The 15,785-nt window shown below is 44.8% G+C and overlaps 1 protein-coding gene across 2 annotated transcripts in view; it reads right to left on the bottom strand.

The window, feature by feature from the left end:
* Positions 1–15,785, bottom strand: part of FHIP1B (FHF complex subunit HOOK interacting protein 1B) — a 355,560-nt gene that overhangs the window by 46,208 nt on the left and 293,567 nt on the right. For both annotated transcript variants that reach the window (XM_069203674.1, XM_069203676.1), the window contains exon 10: positions 9,621–10,922. In XM_069203674.1, the coding sequence (XP_069059775.1) occupies positions 9,621–10,922 (1,302 nt within the window). The remainder of the gene's footprint in view (positions 1–9,620; positions 10,923–15,785) is intronic.

Raw genomic sequence — 15,785 nt, 5'->3', positions numbered from 1 at the left:
TCCTCTTATGTTGTGTTGATTGAGATGTGCTCCCCACCCTGTCATGGAAGCATCTGTTGTTATTACGTACTGTGGCACTGGGTCTTGGAAAGGCCGCCCTTTGTTTAAATTTATACTGTTCCACCATAGAAGCGAGAGGTAAGTTTGGCGGTCTATTAACACCAGATCTAGAAGGTGACCCTGTGCTTGAGACCACTGTGAGGCTAGGCACTGTTGTAAGGGCCTCATGTGCAGTCTTGCGTTTGGGACAATGGCTATGCATGAGGACATCATGCCTAGGAGCTGTAGTATTGTTCTTGCTTGCAAAGAAGAAAAACCACGGCACATCCCAAGCGGTTATAATGTTCCAGTTTATTCCTCGTGATGTCTTTAGATGAAACAATAATCTGTGGCCCAAGGTAACATCTTGGAGCCAGAGTCAAGAGATGATAACAGAAATCCTTTTCAAATGAACATCAGCCCAAATAGAAAACAGCCGACACGTGTTTCGTCTGGGTAGACTTTATCAAGGCTATGATGCAGATAAATAGCTCAATATTCCAAAGTACCAGAGACAAATTGATGTCTTATGTTTTGAGAAGGAGGTCGAGTAAGAAGAGGCTAGAGGACCATGGTAAGCCTCAGATGTCTCCAAGCGTTTCTTTCAGCGTGGTATGGACGGCGCTGCAAATTGTTCTTGCTTGTATTGTTTGATTTGGAGACATGTGTTGAATGACTGTTGAAATTGTGAATTCTTTGTGGAGTTGGCGTTGCTACTCCTTTTGTCGTGTCTATTATGGCTCCTAGATATTGCTGTACCTTGCTTGGCTGAACGTTGGATTTTGCAAAGTTGACGGTGAACCCTAGTTTGTAGAGGGTTTGTATGACTTGATTTGTGTGGTTTGAGCATTGTGTGAGCGAACTGGTTTTGATTAGCCAGTCGTCTAGATACGGGAATACATGTATTTGCTGCCTTCTGATGTGTGCAGCGACTACTGCTAGGCATTTTGTGAATACCCTTGGAGCGGTTGTTAAACCGAAAGGCAATACTTTGAATTGGTAATGTATTCCTTTGAATACAAACCTTAGATATTTTCTGTGTGATTGATGTATTGGTATATGGAAATATGCGTCTTTGAGGTCTAGGGTTGTCATGTAGTTGTGTTTTTTGAGCAATGGTAACACTTCTTGTAGTGTGACCATGTGAAAGTGGTCTGATTTGATGAATGTGTTTACTACTCTGAGGTCTAGAATTGGTCTCAGTGTTTTGTCCTTTTTTGGTATCAAGAAGTACAGTGAATAAACTCCTGTGTTTATTTGTGTACTTGGTACTAATTCTATTGCATTTTTTTGCAGTAGTGCTTGAACTTCTATCTCTAGAAGCTGTGAATGGTGTTTTGATAAATTCTGTGCTTTTGGTGGTATGTTTGGAGGGAATTGCAGGAATTCTATGCAATAACCATGTTGGATAATTGCTAGGACCCAAGTGTCTGTAGTTATTTCCTCCCATGCTTCGTAATATTGACCTATCCTTCCCCCCACTGGTGTTGTGTGGGGGGGGGTGAGTGACGTGTGAGTCACTGCTTGTTGGTAGTGGTTTTGGGGCTTTGAAATCTTCCTCTATTCCTAGGGAATTGCCCTCCTCTATACTGGCCCCGAAAGCCTCCCCTGTACTGTCCCTGGTAGGTGGACGGTGCGGACTGTGAGGTACTGGCTTGTGTGGCCTGACCCCGAAACCCTCCTCTAAAAGGTGTTTTGCGGAAGGTGGTATAAGATCCTCTGCTCTGCGGGGAGTAGAGTGCGCCCATGGCCTTGGCAGTGTCAGTGTCCTTTTTGAGCTTTTCTATGGCTGTGTCGACCTCAGGACCGAACAGAAGTTTTTCTTTTACTGGCATGTTAAGTACTGCCTGCTGAATTTCTGGCTTGAATCCAGACGTTCTGAGCCATGCGTGCCTACGGATGGTAACCGACGTATTAATGGTCCTTGCGGCTGTGTCTGCTGCATCCATAGAGGAGCGTATTTGATTGTTGGAAATGTTTTGACCCTCTTCAACAACCTGTTTTGCTCTTTTTTGTAGATCTTTTGGGAGATGTTCAATGAGATGCTGCATCTCATCCCAGTGGGCTCTGTCGTATCGCGCTAGCAGCGCTTGTGAGTTTGCGATGCGCCACTGGTTTGCTGCCTGGACAGCGACCCTCTTCCCGGCTGCATCGAACTTTCTGCTTTCTTTATCTGGGGGAGGTGCATCCCCAGAAGTGTGTGAATTTGCCCGTTTTCTGGCAGCCCCTACCACCACAGAATCTGGTGGCAGCTGAGAGGTGATGAATACAGGGTCCGTAGGAGGCGCCTTATACTTTTTGTCCACTCTAGGCGTTACTGCCCTACTTTTAACTGGCTCCTTGAATATCTCTTTTGCATGGCGTAGCATGCCTGGGAGCATAGGCAGGCTTTGGTAGGAGCTGTGGTTGGAGGAGAGGGTGTTAAATAAAAAGTCATCCTCTACTTGTTCAGAGTGTAGTTCCACATTATGGAACTGAGCTGCTCTAGCCACCACTTGTGAATAGGCTGTGCTGTCCTCAGGTGGTGATGGCCTAGTTGGGTATGTGTCTGGGCTGTTATCAGACACTGGTGCATCGTACAAGTCCCACGCGTCATGATCTTGGTCGTCGTGGCTCATGGCGGTGTGAGCTGGCGAATGTGACGGGGTGTAAGTTGGCGAAGCCGGAGTTACAGGTGGAGGCGAGGGAGGAGGTGTTACAGTCTTTGCTGTTTGTTGCTGAGGAGCCTCTCGTGCTACAAACTGAAGTGTTCTCTTTCTTTTGACAGGTGGAAGGGTACTGATCTTCCCTGTCCCCTGCTGAATAAAGATACGCTTTTGTGTGTGATCCACTTCAGTGGATTGCAGTTCCTGTTCGAATCTGTGTCTTTTCATTTGTGAAGACATAGAAAGTTCTTCAGTATAGGAGCCTGAAACTGGGTCTGTTGGTGCTTTTTTCGGCTCCGAAAACCCTGTTGTTTGTTTTTTCGGCTCCGAGGTAACCTTCCTCTTCTTTTGTGCCGAAAAATCTTGGCCTCTATGGTCTTCGGCGCCACTGTCTCGGCGTCGATCCGTGTCGACACCGAACTCTCGGTGTCGATGCTTCTGTTTAGCACTCTCTCGGTCCCGAGGAGGCTGAGTGCCGGTGTCTCGACCGGAGTCGGACGATCTCGACACTGAATGGGCCTTTTTCGGTGCCGATTGTTGGTCATCGTGAAGTTGGGTGGAGCCATGGCCGGTTGGCAGTGGCGTCCCCTGGGCCTTTTTGCCTTTTTTAATTTCTGATCTCGACGTCTTACTCACAGTTTTTGTATTGTCGAGTTCGTCGGAGTCTGAATCCTGGATGGAAAAGGATTCTTCCTGTTCCTCTTCTGTCTCGAACTGTCGATGCTCCTTTGGCGTGGACGCCATCTGCAGTCTTCTCGCTCGACGGTCGCGCAGAGTTTTTCGGGACCGGAACGCCCGACAGGCCTCACAGGATTCTTCGCTGTGCTCGGGTGACAGGCACAGGTTACAGACCGAGTGTTGGTCCGTATAGGGATATTTGTTGTGGCATTCAGGGCAGAATCGAAACGGGGTCCGTTCCATCGGCGTTGTTCTCCACGCGGTCGGGCCGACTAGGCCCCGACGGTGTGCCGAAATCTACCCCGAAGGGCACCGAAGCGCTTCGATGTTCAATGCGTTGTCGTCTGTGTTTATCTCGAACCGGATCGCAACGATACCGTCGAAAATCTTCCGTTTTCAGCTATCTCTCCGTTCCGAAACTCGGAGCGACAGGAACACGTCCGAACCCGATGGCGGAAAGAAAACAATCGAAGATGGAGTCGACGCCCATGCGCAATGAGCACAGAAGGAGGAGCCACTCGGTCCAGTGACTCGAAAACACTTCTTCGAAGAAAAACAACTTGTAACACTCCGACCCAACACCAGATGGCGAGCTATGCAGACCATGTGTATCTACAGCGACAGATGCCATCGAACACAATGTTATTCACTGGATTCAAAGTGTTCACGTTTGTTATTCCATTGTCTGGTTGGATATTACACATGTGGATCATATTTTTGTGCTAACAGAACGGTGGGACTACATGGCGATCAACACTCCGACGCTAGTGTTGTACAGGTATGGATCACACCTGAGCTAAAATTTCCATTAACTGGCAATTCAAACATCCAGTTCAAAATAAGGCTGCCATATTCCACACAGTTTTTGAGCACAGAGGGCACCTACCCCAGATTCCCTCACTTCTTCTCTATCCACTTCTTTTCCTCTCCTATTTGACCCCCTCTCCATCCCTGAAAAACATGTTTCTTATTTCTGCAGTAACAGCCCCCAGTCTACTTTTGCTTGACTTATAAACCCTTTCTCCATCTGTCTATTGGGTCATAGCACTGCTAACCCTTCTCATACAACACTCGTGCCCCACCTTTTACATTTCTCCTCCTGTAGTCCCCCGCAGTCTTTCCCACCCAGTTGTGATGTCTTGGGACCTCCACAGGCCTCCCCTCCCCATTCGCCTTTCTGTTTTGTGTTGCACCAGACTTAGGACATAAACAACTACACATTTTTTACTTTCTAATGTTTTTCGTACTAACAGTATTACAGGAATTGCAAGAAAGTGTCATATTTTTCTACACTTATTCATCAATTTGTCTTTTTTGTCATTTTCTCCATTTTACGAGGTGGAGTTCACTCAGTGTGGAGTTGTCCAACTGCAAGAGTCTAACTTGACAATTCAACAGTTTGAGACGTGGTCATTACAAGGACATGATCGGATGTGACCTCATTGAACTCTGGTGCTACGACCCCAATTGCGGCTTACTCTATAAAAATGCAGTTCCAGTAGAATACATCCAGATCAGCCAAGTGAATGCAGGAGCTAGACTGTAAGCAAACTGTGGCACCCACCTGACTGGTGTGCGGGATCACAAGTAGTTATCTGCCCTCACCTTTTCTCATATTTACTTTTCGAAGACTTGTGTTTCTGGTGAGATGACTACCTGAACGCGAGTGGTGAGCTATGAAAGGGCTGCAGTAAGTGCCAAGGGCACTAACGTACACAGCCTACCCTATAATGGATGACAGAGAGCAATCAGAAAGGCTACCCTCGTGTGAACTCAGACTAATATTGAAGATATTGGACCCTTCATTTTGGTGAGATTTTTCATAATTATGTTCTTGAGCAGGACTCATTGATACTGGTAAACTGTACTATCAAACCCACTGTGATGCCTGGATACTTGAATGGATACCACTGTTGTCCAATAGCTACAGAGTCATCAGACAGGTAACTGACAACTCTAACTAACAGACCTGCTCTTGATCTTCAATGGATGAGTTCCTCAATGAAGAGGAGAACGTTGCTGCAGTAGCTCACTGTGAAGCTACAGGAAATCCACTTGCTGGGTGTGGATGTATCTCTACCATTCCTCTAGCACTCCTCGGCCCACACCAAAACGAAAGGAGTGGCAATAATATTTTGTACATGTAAATGCTTCTGATTGGATGTTGTTCATCTAAATAAAGAAATGTGAATCTTAGGACTGAGTGCAAGGTTCGGCTGGAGAATTGTGGCATTAATCGCTGTATATGGTTGTGAGGAAAATGTGGAGTTTTTTTGCTGACTTGTTGCTCTTTACTGTAGGTTTTACAATGGGCAATCCGTTGGTGGGAGGTGAACTCAGCGTAGCTAATACAGGCCCTTAGGCTCCTCCCTGAACACCTCCTGCCCCAATGTTGATGGGGGACATTACAAAATTAGATTAGGGATATGTTCGGAGAGGCCACCTTGTAGAGAGAAATGATTTTACTTTTTATTCTAACACTTCTGAAGAATTGATTTATTCCCTATTCATAGGTTTGTGGTCCGTCCCGTTCTGGCAGGTTCAACAGGCACCCAACTACTGCCTGAGTGGCGCCTGTGATTTGGCACCCACCTTACCCACGAAGGCACACAACTTACCAGCAATGGCAAATGAATTACATAACATTCTGTGATCTTGTCCCCAGAGGTTCAAATGAGAGAGGCATCAGAAAACTACTTTCTTGAGAAAGTAACTGATAATGTCTCCTGGTTGATGGCGTGGGATGCTGCTAAAGCTATTGTTAGAGAAGAACTTCTACAGCACTTTATTTAGGCTTGACCAAACTAGGAGCGATGACACACATAGAGCAGCTGAAACAACAAGAGTGACCAGTTCCCTTAAAATAAACAAAGAACTGTTTGAGACTTGAGAGAGGTAGAACAGTTCATAATGGGGTCAATGGCTTCCAAGATGCTTTGCATAAAACAAGTCTACTACGAAAGAGGGGAGAAGGCTGATATCAACTATTGGGCTACAAAATTAAGTTAGTTCAGGCATGTACTGCTATTAAACATAATACTAAATCTGAGCAGGTTGTGGTGTTGGATGCTGAGACCTGTGAGCAACAAGAGGAACTTAATAGTTCAGCTAAAGTCTTGTAGGCCCAATTGGCTTCACAGCTTGTTTCTATAATGCATATCAGGATCTCATGATGGGGCCTTTGGGGAAGATGTTTAACAAATCGAACAACAATCCTAATTCTTGTGTGTTTTGTAGACAAATACCTTTACTAAGTTATGATGTAAAAATGTTCACCAAACTTTGACCACTTGTCATGGCAATGTATGGCCCAAGATCATTCATCTGGGTAGTCAGGAATCATAAAATGCAGACAGCTGTGGGTAATATACAACTGGAGTTAAACTATTTCGATCAGACTATCTTCAATTGTTGGATCTGTATAGGATGTGTCACAGAGCTGACTGGTACTTTTTCAGGAGGGTCCCGGAAAGACAACATTGGCTCCTGTCATCCAGATTTATATGCTGAAAATGTTGTACCATACATAACCATGAATAGTTAATATTACTATGACTCTCTTGTTTACAGAGGAGCAAGGCAAGGTTGTCCTTCATCACCTCTTCTGCTCTGACAATGGAGCCCACGGTACAATAGATAAACTCCAATACCATCACCTGTTGTGTGACAGTGGGCCCAAATGTTAATGTTAATATTTCCTGATGAAGTCCTGTGTTTCCCGACCAGTCCTGAATTTCACTGCCTGTACACATGGAGGAGTTAAACAACTTCTCTACCTCTAAAGTTAACCTCTCCAATTCGGTTGGTTGTTGTGTCTGGAGTGGGGGGAGGGGGAGGAGGAGAAGGGGGATCCCATCTTGCTCCTGTGGAGTTGCAGAGGTTCTGAGCTCAAACTGCTTCTCAGTGGTGTCCAGCGCCCCAAACTAAAAATTCAGTCCAGTATACATCTGATTAGCTTGACTCTAATACTCCTCCACTTTTAGAATTTCTTCTTAGGGACCTCTACACGTGGGACAGATTTAAGACCACTTGGTCTGGGCAAATAGCTTGCCTAAGAGTGAACTTGATACCTCGACTATTCTATGTAACTCAACTAATCCCTCTACATTTTCAAACTTGTCACTAAAGGGATACGGTGTAAACTGTGTCCATTGCATGGGGAAGTAAAGCCATGTGAGTATCTACATCTCTCCCTTCACCTTTGTCTTTGACAAGGATGTAGACGTCCCGCACACAAATGATGGAGCGATGCAGCCCACATGAGACCCTACAAAAACAGCTCAATACCAAAGGTTGAAAATTCTAGGCACAGGTTGAAAGAGAATATTCTTCAAAACTGATATATGTGCTGCCACTGCTCCCTCACTGAGTTAGGAGCTGTTTTCGCATCCACTACTATCTCACAGTTTGACCACCTGGGATGGAGGCAAATTCTGGGCAGTGACTACCAATTCAGGACAAAGGAATGTAATTCAGGATATATATTCCAGACAAAAGGTAAATCTTACGGAAATATCTGAGGAGGTCAAGCAATAATATAACAGTAGGTAAATACATGGCTGACCCAAGTATAAGTCAGAACAGCATAGTAAACTACAACCTGTGGCTTACTCCACTATCATCCTCAAAATAGCGAACAGCCACCTGTGGCATAATTAACCACACACAAAAGTCACTGCACACCATTCAACAGGGCTATGCACCTCCTACCGCACTGCCTAGTTCACGTTACGCAGCACAACTGCTCTGTTTTGATGCTACGCCTTCTAGTACAGACCCTCTGTTGGTGCCCACACTACACTTTTGCACAATCTTAAAGCTAATGATGGATTTTCCACGAAAATATGTTTTAGCTGAAAAAATGAATGTCTATGGATTCCCTTCACTAACTTTAAAGGTCCAATACTCCCTTAAAAATACTGACTGCTGTTTGGTGATACTGTACTCTGGGTGATGTAGTCGGGGTAAAGTTGTTATGTTTGTGTATTTGCGAAAAACATCAGACCTTGCCCTAGTGGTAATTCCTGGCACACTGTGATAAACCATGCTAGCCATTACAAAATGGAGGTAATTCTTGGTATATTGTGGGTGTCCACTGAACTTCTCAACAAATGGGGCAACAGTGGTTTACAGCAAGCTATGAACCCAAAGAGAGGATCACCAATCAAGCAGCATGCAGAAGGGGACTACCACCTGCAACAAACATCACTGGGCACGTACCATCTTCTTTTACTAGCTCCCAAGAAATAAATGTAGAAGGATGCATGCCACCTTGTGAAGTGAATTGTGGTGGGAGTTTAAGACAGTTGATGCTAAAATGAAACAAAAAGCTACAACACTATACACAACAATCTTCATAGGCTTTGGCCTTGTGAGTGTTGAGGATGCTGGTCAATTAAGTGTATAAGAGGTGGTTGAAAGTGGTCCACTGGATTGTGAAAAGATCAAGAACTGCAGGCAGTGTGGATGCCTGCCGAGTAACGACAATGGGGAAGCTGATCTTTTTTATCTTTTCAGTGAAGTGATTGACGGTGCTGCATGTGACAACCGATCCTGGGATTGGTGGTTCTGGGACACTGAGTTAGTGATTGACGTCCTAGAATAATGCTTTGCTTCTAATGGTGGTCTGGTGGTAGGTGGCCTGGCTGTCAGGCTGCTTGAGGTTTTCTTGGACAAAGTCCTTGAGAAAAGTGTTTAAAGACATCTTGAGTCTATTTTTCTCTCTTTGGTTGGTAGGTCATGGTCTGTGGCTATAAGTATAAGAATGGAGAAGGGATGGCACAAAGCTTAGCCCAAGGGCTTTGCATTACATTGAGGGTGAAAGTTACGAGGTTAGGTGGGTGTGGCATGCAGAGTAGATGAGTTACGTGTAAAATGTGTAATACCATGCAGGAATACTGACTTTTAGTTGGCTGAAAAGTCAAGACTTGCTGAAGGAGACAAGAGGCCACCTGACTCTGATGACAGGGCATTTGACTAAATACCATAATAAGAGTAGTGAATGTAAATCAGTATAATTTAAGTATCCGTTTAGTCCTGAAAACATTAGATGTGGTTGGTCCATAATACCTGAAAGAAATCTGTAAACATTTAATAATGATCAGGAGCTCTTTGAGTTCAGACTACGGTGGGAAAATGACTTCCAAACAATGCATTACATTTTGGGCCTGGTATTTGTGAAACCCCAACCCTGGAATACAAGTATTGTTTTGAACACATGTTCCATATTTAACAAAGAACAACACAAAATATCTTTACCAGTGAAAGGCTGGCTGAGGGGCTGACCAAGTGTTCTCAAAGGACTTGTGAGGATCTGAGAAAGAACGTCTGTCTTGGACGGGCCCCGACTGCTGTCCCTTGCGGGAGATTCATTGGCAGGCAGGCTTGCAAACCTCTGGTATGCCTCCTCTTCTTCAAGAGACAGGGGAAGCTCCGCGACCACTGGGGCAGTATCCCTCCCTATCTCACCATTGTTCATCTGCCCTTCGATTTCTTCCAATTCCTTTGAGAACTTCTCAATATTAAGGGTTGCCCCGTTGGCTTCCGTGGGTGCACTGTCTAATAGCCTATCTATTAGGTTATCCATGGTTTCCAACTGCTCCCACTTGGCTGTGGAGGTCTCTGTTCGAGGATTGAAGACAGAAGGACTTTCGGGGCTTGACGAACTGGAATCTGGTTCAACTGATCCATTTTCAGTAACTACTGGCAATCCTTCACTTGTGTTGTTCTCATACAACAAAGGCTTGCAATTAGTTTCCGGTAATTTTGGCAACTGTTCCAACTGTCCTCTTCTATCAGTTTCTGATACACAAGGTTCCTCCCTCCCTCCGTGCGACTCCTTTCCTATGTCCCTTCGCACTTTTTTCACAACTAAATCTCCATCGCCCCTGTCTGGCCGACTCCCTTCAGTTCTGCTCACGCAGTTTATAAAGCCTGTATTGGTACCATAGGACCCATTAAAAACAGTGCCAGAGTCCTTCCTATTCTGTGCGTAATCCCCGGGGCTTCCCTCGCCTTCTTTATTTTCCATTGTCCTGCGCCTGTGCACTGCGGCCTCCTGTAGGGTTCTTTTTTTAGTCCGAGGAGTGATGTTATTGGAACCTTTAAGTCTGATGTCATAGTCTCCATTGTCGGAGCCTGATTTTAAAGAGTGGCGTAGCAGGCCACTACTTCTCTGCTCTGCACCAAAGTAGTTTACACTCAAGGTTATTGAGTTCTCATCTGGTGTGGGGACAGTGAAGCTTGCTGGGTTGGGGTTATCACCATCATAAGGAGCAGACCATGCTCTGCAAGCCCACACACAGTAATCAATGCTTGCCCGGGCTTCTTGCAGGTACGCGAGGTAGTTGGATTCCAATTCAGAAACTTCCTCCCATTTCAATGGACCATGACGAGGGCTTCCCACTGGTGTTTCTGGTGATTTGAGTCCAGGTGAACGTGGTGTTGGGGTGGGCTCAGCAGTGAAGCTCTGCTGTCGCATAAAGAAAGCCAACCTGGATGGTGTAGATGGCTTCGGAACAGTGGTTACTGATGAGGTGTCAATACTGGGGCTCCCGTGACCTATATGGAAGAGAAACCTTCATTAATTTGACTTTAGGGGCAAACAGCTTTGTTACAGACCACAATCCTTTAATTTCCTAAAAATGTTTTACATCAGAATGCATGACAAAGGAGGCTGCCTTCACGCCAAAGATGCTTTCTATATAAATGAGTGCTAATCCCGCCTCAATCTGCATTACTCAGAAGCACAAACATTTTTATACACCTTTGATTAGCTATAACTAAAGTCTTTGCAGGCTCTATCCAGGATTGCTCAAGGGAGGAATAAAACTTAGCAAAGTTGCTTCTTTGTTGCTCCACTCTACACAGCTAAATTTCACAGTATGAACAGTCAAAAAGGAAAGATGATGGTAACACTGAAATACAGGCGCTACGGTTAGAATAAATAACAATAATGGTTTATGAACGAAAGGAGTCATGCAAGAAATAATTACAATGCACATATAGACCAGGTGACCGTGCAAACAATGGAATCAGAAACGTGTAATACTACACTGAAGTGGCAATTTGAAAATGCATCAGTGAAGCACAAATAAAAGAGTTTTGTCTTTTGCTGTTGTCCCAGTGTGGGACCTGAGAATTCGTTGACCATTAGTTGTCTTTGCACCTGTACAGAAGAACCATGCCTCCCCTGACCTCTCCTGTCTGGTTGAGTAATTCTCCTGGATGAGGGTCTGCAGGCATGGAAGGTCCCCCATGGCCCTGAGTGCCGACTTGAGGCAGGAGTTAGTTAGCAATGTCTTTTTCTCCCTCAATTATATTCTTTGCCCTTTTCTGCATTCTTCTGAGAGATGCAACATAAGATCCTCCGTCTTCCCAGTGTTGATGGACGTGTCTGCTTACTCAGGGCATTCAAGTTCACTAGCCACCACTGTGTGTCGGCTGCTCTCCATTCTCCTGCCCACTGCCCCCAAACCCTTGCTCTGCATGCCTCGTGGGGCCCAACCGGTGCAGGGGACATGGCTCTATTCCTCACGGCAGTTACTATGACAGAGTTGAGTTCACGTGCCACTGTATATACTTTGGGTTGTGATGGATGGTCTGTACTTCTCTATACATGCGGTGACTGCTTTAGCAGTCTCTGGCTATGAGAAAATCTCCGATCCCTGCTGAACTATGCGCAGGAACATTAGCAGAAAAAGGTTCTTTTGCATACTGGGCTGAGCGGTTTGAGGAGTAAACCTGTGTCCTCTTTCTCTATCTTCATCTCCACCCCAAAGGCATTAGCAGCTTTCTTTACCACCCTGCGGTAGGCTGAGATGTCACTCTGAGGAAATCGCCTTGAGGGGTAGATATCGATTTCCAGCTGAGGTTACTCTGCCTCGATGTCTTCCCAAAACATTTCCTCTTGTGGTATGCCGAAACCTATGTCTTTGCGGTCTGTGCCGAAAGAGATAATTTCCTCTTGCCCCATCTCTTGCCCTACCTCGCGCTGCGCTGCCTCCTGCTTTGGCACCAAAGTGTCCCGGGCTAGCTTTTTAACCCCTTAACTTTCAGCTTCCTTCAGCGGTGTAATGGCTTTCTTGAAAGTTTTCTTCTTTTTAAGCAGATTTTCTATTTCTGCCTCGAATGCCCTCGTTTTCCTCTCTAGCTTGAGGACATCAGAGGATATATGGTCTCCATGGCACTTTCTCTTCGGGGGCGCCCAGGACTCATTTCCTTTCCATGCTTGATTGTCATAGGAAATTGAGGCAATGCCCTTCGGCGCATCCTTACAGGGGAGTCTCACTTAACCAGTAGGATGGGAAGTTTCTCTGGCTCCTCCGACTTCCTTTTTTGTTTTTTGGGTTTATAGTCTTCTGCTTCGGCGTTTTAGGCGTTAGCCTGGCTGCCTCATCTTTGGGCACCTCTGGTGGCTTTTGGCATGCAGAAATACAGTTTTAAGGTGTTGTCTTTGGTTTTCCTCAATCCCAAATGAAGCCTCGAAGTCGAGAGTTTCCCTTGAGCTTCCTCCCCCTCAACATTGAAGAGCCCCATTTACTCCATCGACAGAGCACCCCTTTTATTCCTTTTCAATTCTGATAGGCTCACCATATCTAAAGCCGCCCAAAGGGCTTAAAGATTTTTATAGCTTTGTATCAGAGTTCTTGGTTTCAAGTATGAGCATGAGATGCAGTACTTCGACTTGTGGTCTGTTGGGAAGCAGAACATACAAAGCAGGTGTTCTTCATTCAAAGCAAACTTCCTGTGGAAAAAGCTGAACAACGTGCTTTTATTCTAAAATGGTGTTGCTGAATCTCCGGGATCTCACGTTGACTACATACGCTTCTCTGACTATCGATGCCAACGACAAACCTCTCTCCAGCGTAGATCTTGGTGACTTCTCAACTGCTTTCAGGTGTTTTTCTAGGACTTCTTGGTGTCTTACAAAGAAATCGTAGGTAGCTGTCACGATGCACCTCAATACCCAACTGCAGAAAAAAAGTATCTAAGGTGGTGGGCATTGGCATGGCAGGATCGCGGTCGTTGTCATACAAGGGCTCCACTCATGTCGACACTCACTCACAAACTAAGAAAAGTTAATAAAAACAAAAACACTTTCAGACCTAACCATTAGCAGGCGGAACTGTGCAAAATATGTGAATCTAGAAGAGATTTAATGCTGCAAAATCCCACATACCATTTCATCTATAAGCGGATGACTGCCAGTTGTACTGAAAGTATCGTTTTTAACTGGGCATGATCAGTCTGGTAAAGACACTACATTCTAAGACACAGTTGTCTCTACACAACCTCAAAATGAACACTGAAAAAACAGAGTTTCACTGTTTTCCTTTCCGCACTACACCACTCCACTCCAATCCTGGATTGATGCAATAAACATTTACTTGGCTGTAAGCCATCTGTTGTCCAAAAAGCAAACTCTAGACACAAACTGAACCTGCGAGTCCACATTATTGCTTTAGCTAAAGTGGGCCAAGACCAAATCAGACTTCTCCGGGGAATGAAGTCTCTCATAGAATACTAACAAGACCAGATACCAAATTCCACCATGGCCTTTAAAAACAGCTATTAGAGCAGCAGCTCGACTAATAGTTGGTGATAGAAGATCAGACCACATTATTCCAATCCTTATCACCCTAGAATGAGTTCCAACTGAGGAGAAAAGTATATTTAAGCTGGCCTCTATTGTTCACAAGGCTATAACATGAGACATTTTCTAACTACTTGACACATCAATCAGTATTCTCGGGAGACGCTGTTTCTCTCTTATGTCACTTTGATGTGAGGAATCGCTCCTTCTGGAACTCCCCTCTATTAAAAAGTCAAAAACGCTGCATTATTCGTTCTCAGGAAGAGCCCCAGCATATGGATCTCACTCCCTCTGGCTGTAAGGATGAACCCCTTATACGACTTCAAGACTGATCTCAGCTACTTTTTCACTGACATATCCAAATATACACATAGAGTATCACTATTTCTAATAGGGAAAAGACCCCAGGAGCAGGCGGGTCATGTTTTACCTGTTGACAGCTGGGGCGTTGGAGACTGAACAACCCCAATTTTGTATCAAATGAATCAACCCTCCCAGTGAATCTGCATTTTATCAGAATACTCAAATCTCTAATCCTAAATTTTAGGACAGCCTTAGAGGTTCCACCTGTGCCACAAACACCTTAATCCCAGTGGATCGCCCATACCTAGATTGTATCATTAATGGCAAGCACATGACCTTGCTCACTGATATGGACACTACTCGCTTAGCTCTACAAATCTCTCTACCCCTCTCAGGCATGTTCATAAACACAGTTGGTATTTCTAATCAACAAGTTCCTCACTATACAATTTGATACCGTTTCCATTTCTCTGGGACCCATTAGTAATAAAAGTTCCTTTTTGCTCAGCCTCACTTACCAAACTAATGTGTTAGGTACGGATATTCCCTGTAAACTAAACTGTACTGTTTTTTTTTTTTGCACTACAGAAAGTGTGCTCTTAAATATACCTTGTCAACAAGAAAACAGAATACTTGCACTAGTGTGTAAGACAACACATCGCCTAATACTAATGAAACTGCAAGGTCTTCTGACTTAACCAACTTTCCATCACAGATTCTATCCACACTGTGCTCTACAGAGGCCAATGACCTGGGGTTCATATCGTCAATGGAACCGGTGAAGGGGAAGATGGACCTTCAAAAGAAGAAATCCTGAACCCTCAGAAACCATTAAAACTGAGGCAGAGGAAGGGATCCACCATGTAATAGCAGATGCAATGAAGTAAGGGGGTTTAGTTACCTATTGTTAGTAGATGTAATACCACAATTTTCCTGATATGCAAAGCGGGGAAAGCCAGCAAGGTTCCCTCTGGTCTTCAACTCAGCCACAATCCCTTATTGCATCCATGCGAATGCCTAATTGTTTACTGTGGTGACATTTCTTCCACTGTCTTCTCAATCCCCATACACGAGGAGGGTTGGTATCTATTCTGTTCACATTCCGAGGGTCTCAACTTCCATGGACTCAAATTCTTTAAAGATTTACAGAGTCCCCTTCAATTTTTTTCCTAGGTTCTGAAGAAGGTTCAAGATACGTTTGTTCTCTGCCGGGGTTCAAATCTAGTCCAATATGTTGATGATCATCCTTTGGCATCTGTGGCTTGGTCATGAAATCTCTGCTGGGAAGCTCCACCTGTCCACTGACTGAGTGGAGGTCTTTCATAAGTTGCCAAGCCCTATAGCTGTGTTCCCAATATCTACCTTTCTGGCATGGCTGGGTACTGCAGAAAGCGGATCCTAGTGAAATGGTGAAGCCTAAGTGGAATTATGTCAGAAAAGGTACCCGTGAACCCCTGCAGTGGTCTATTGACATTGAAGTTGCATTTGTGAAAATTAAGCAGGAACTAGCTTTTGCACCTGCTTTA

Source organism: Pleurodeles waltl, chromosome 8 (genome assembly GCF_031143425.1).
Source record: "Pleurodeles waltl isolate 20211129_DDA chromosome 8, aPleWal1.hap1.20221129, whole genome shotgun sequence".
In the NCBI taxonomy this organism is placed as follows: domain Eukaryota; kingdom Metazoa; phylum Chordata; class Amphibia; order Caudata; family Salamandridae; genus Pleurodeles; species Pleurodeles waltl.
Note: the sequence above shows the minus strand (reverse complement) of the source record. Positions and strands in the feature narration are given on the sequence as shown.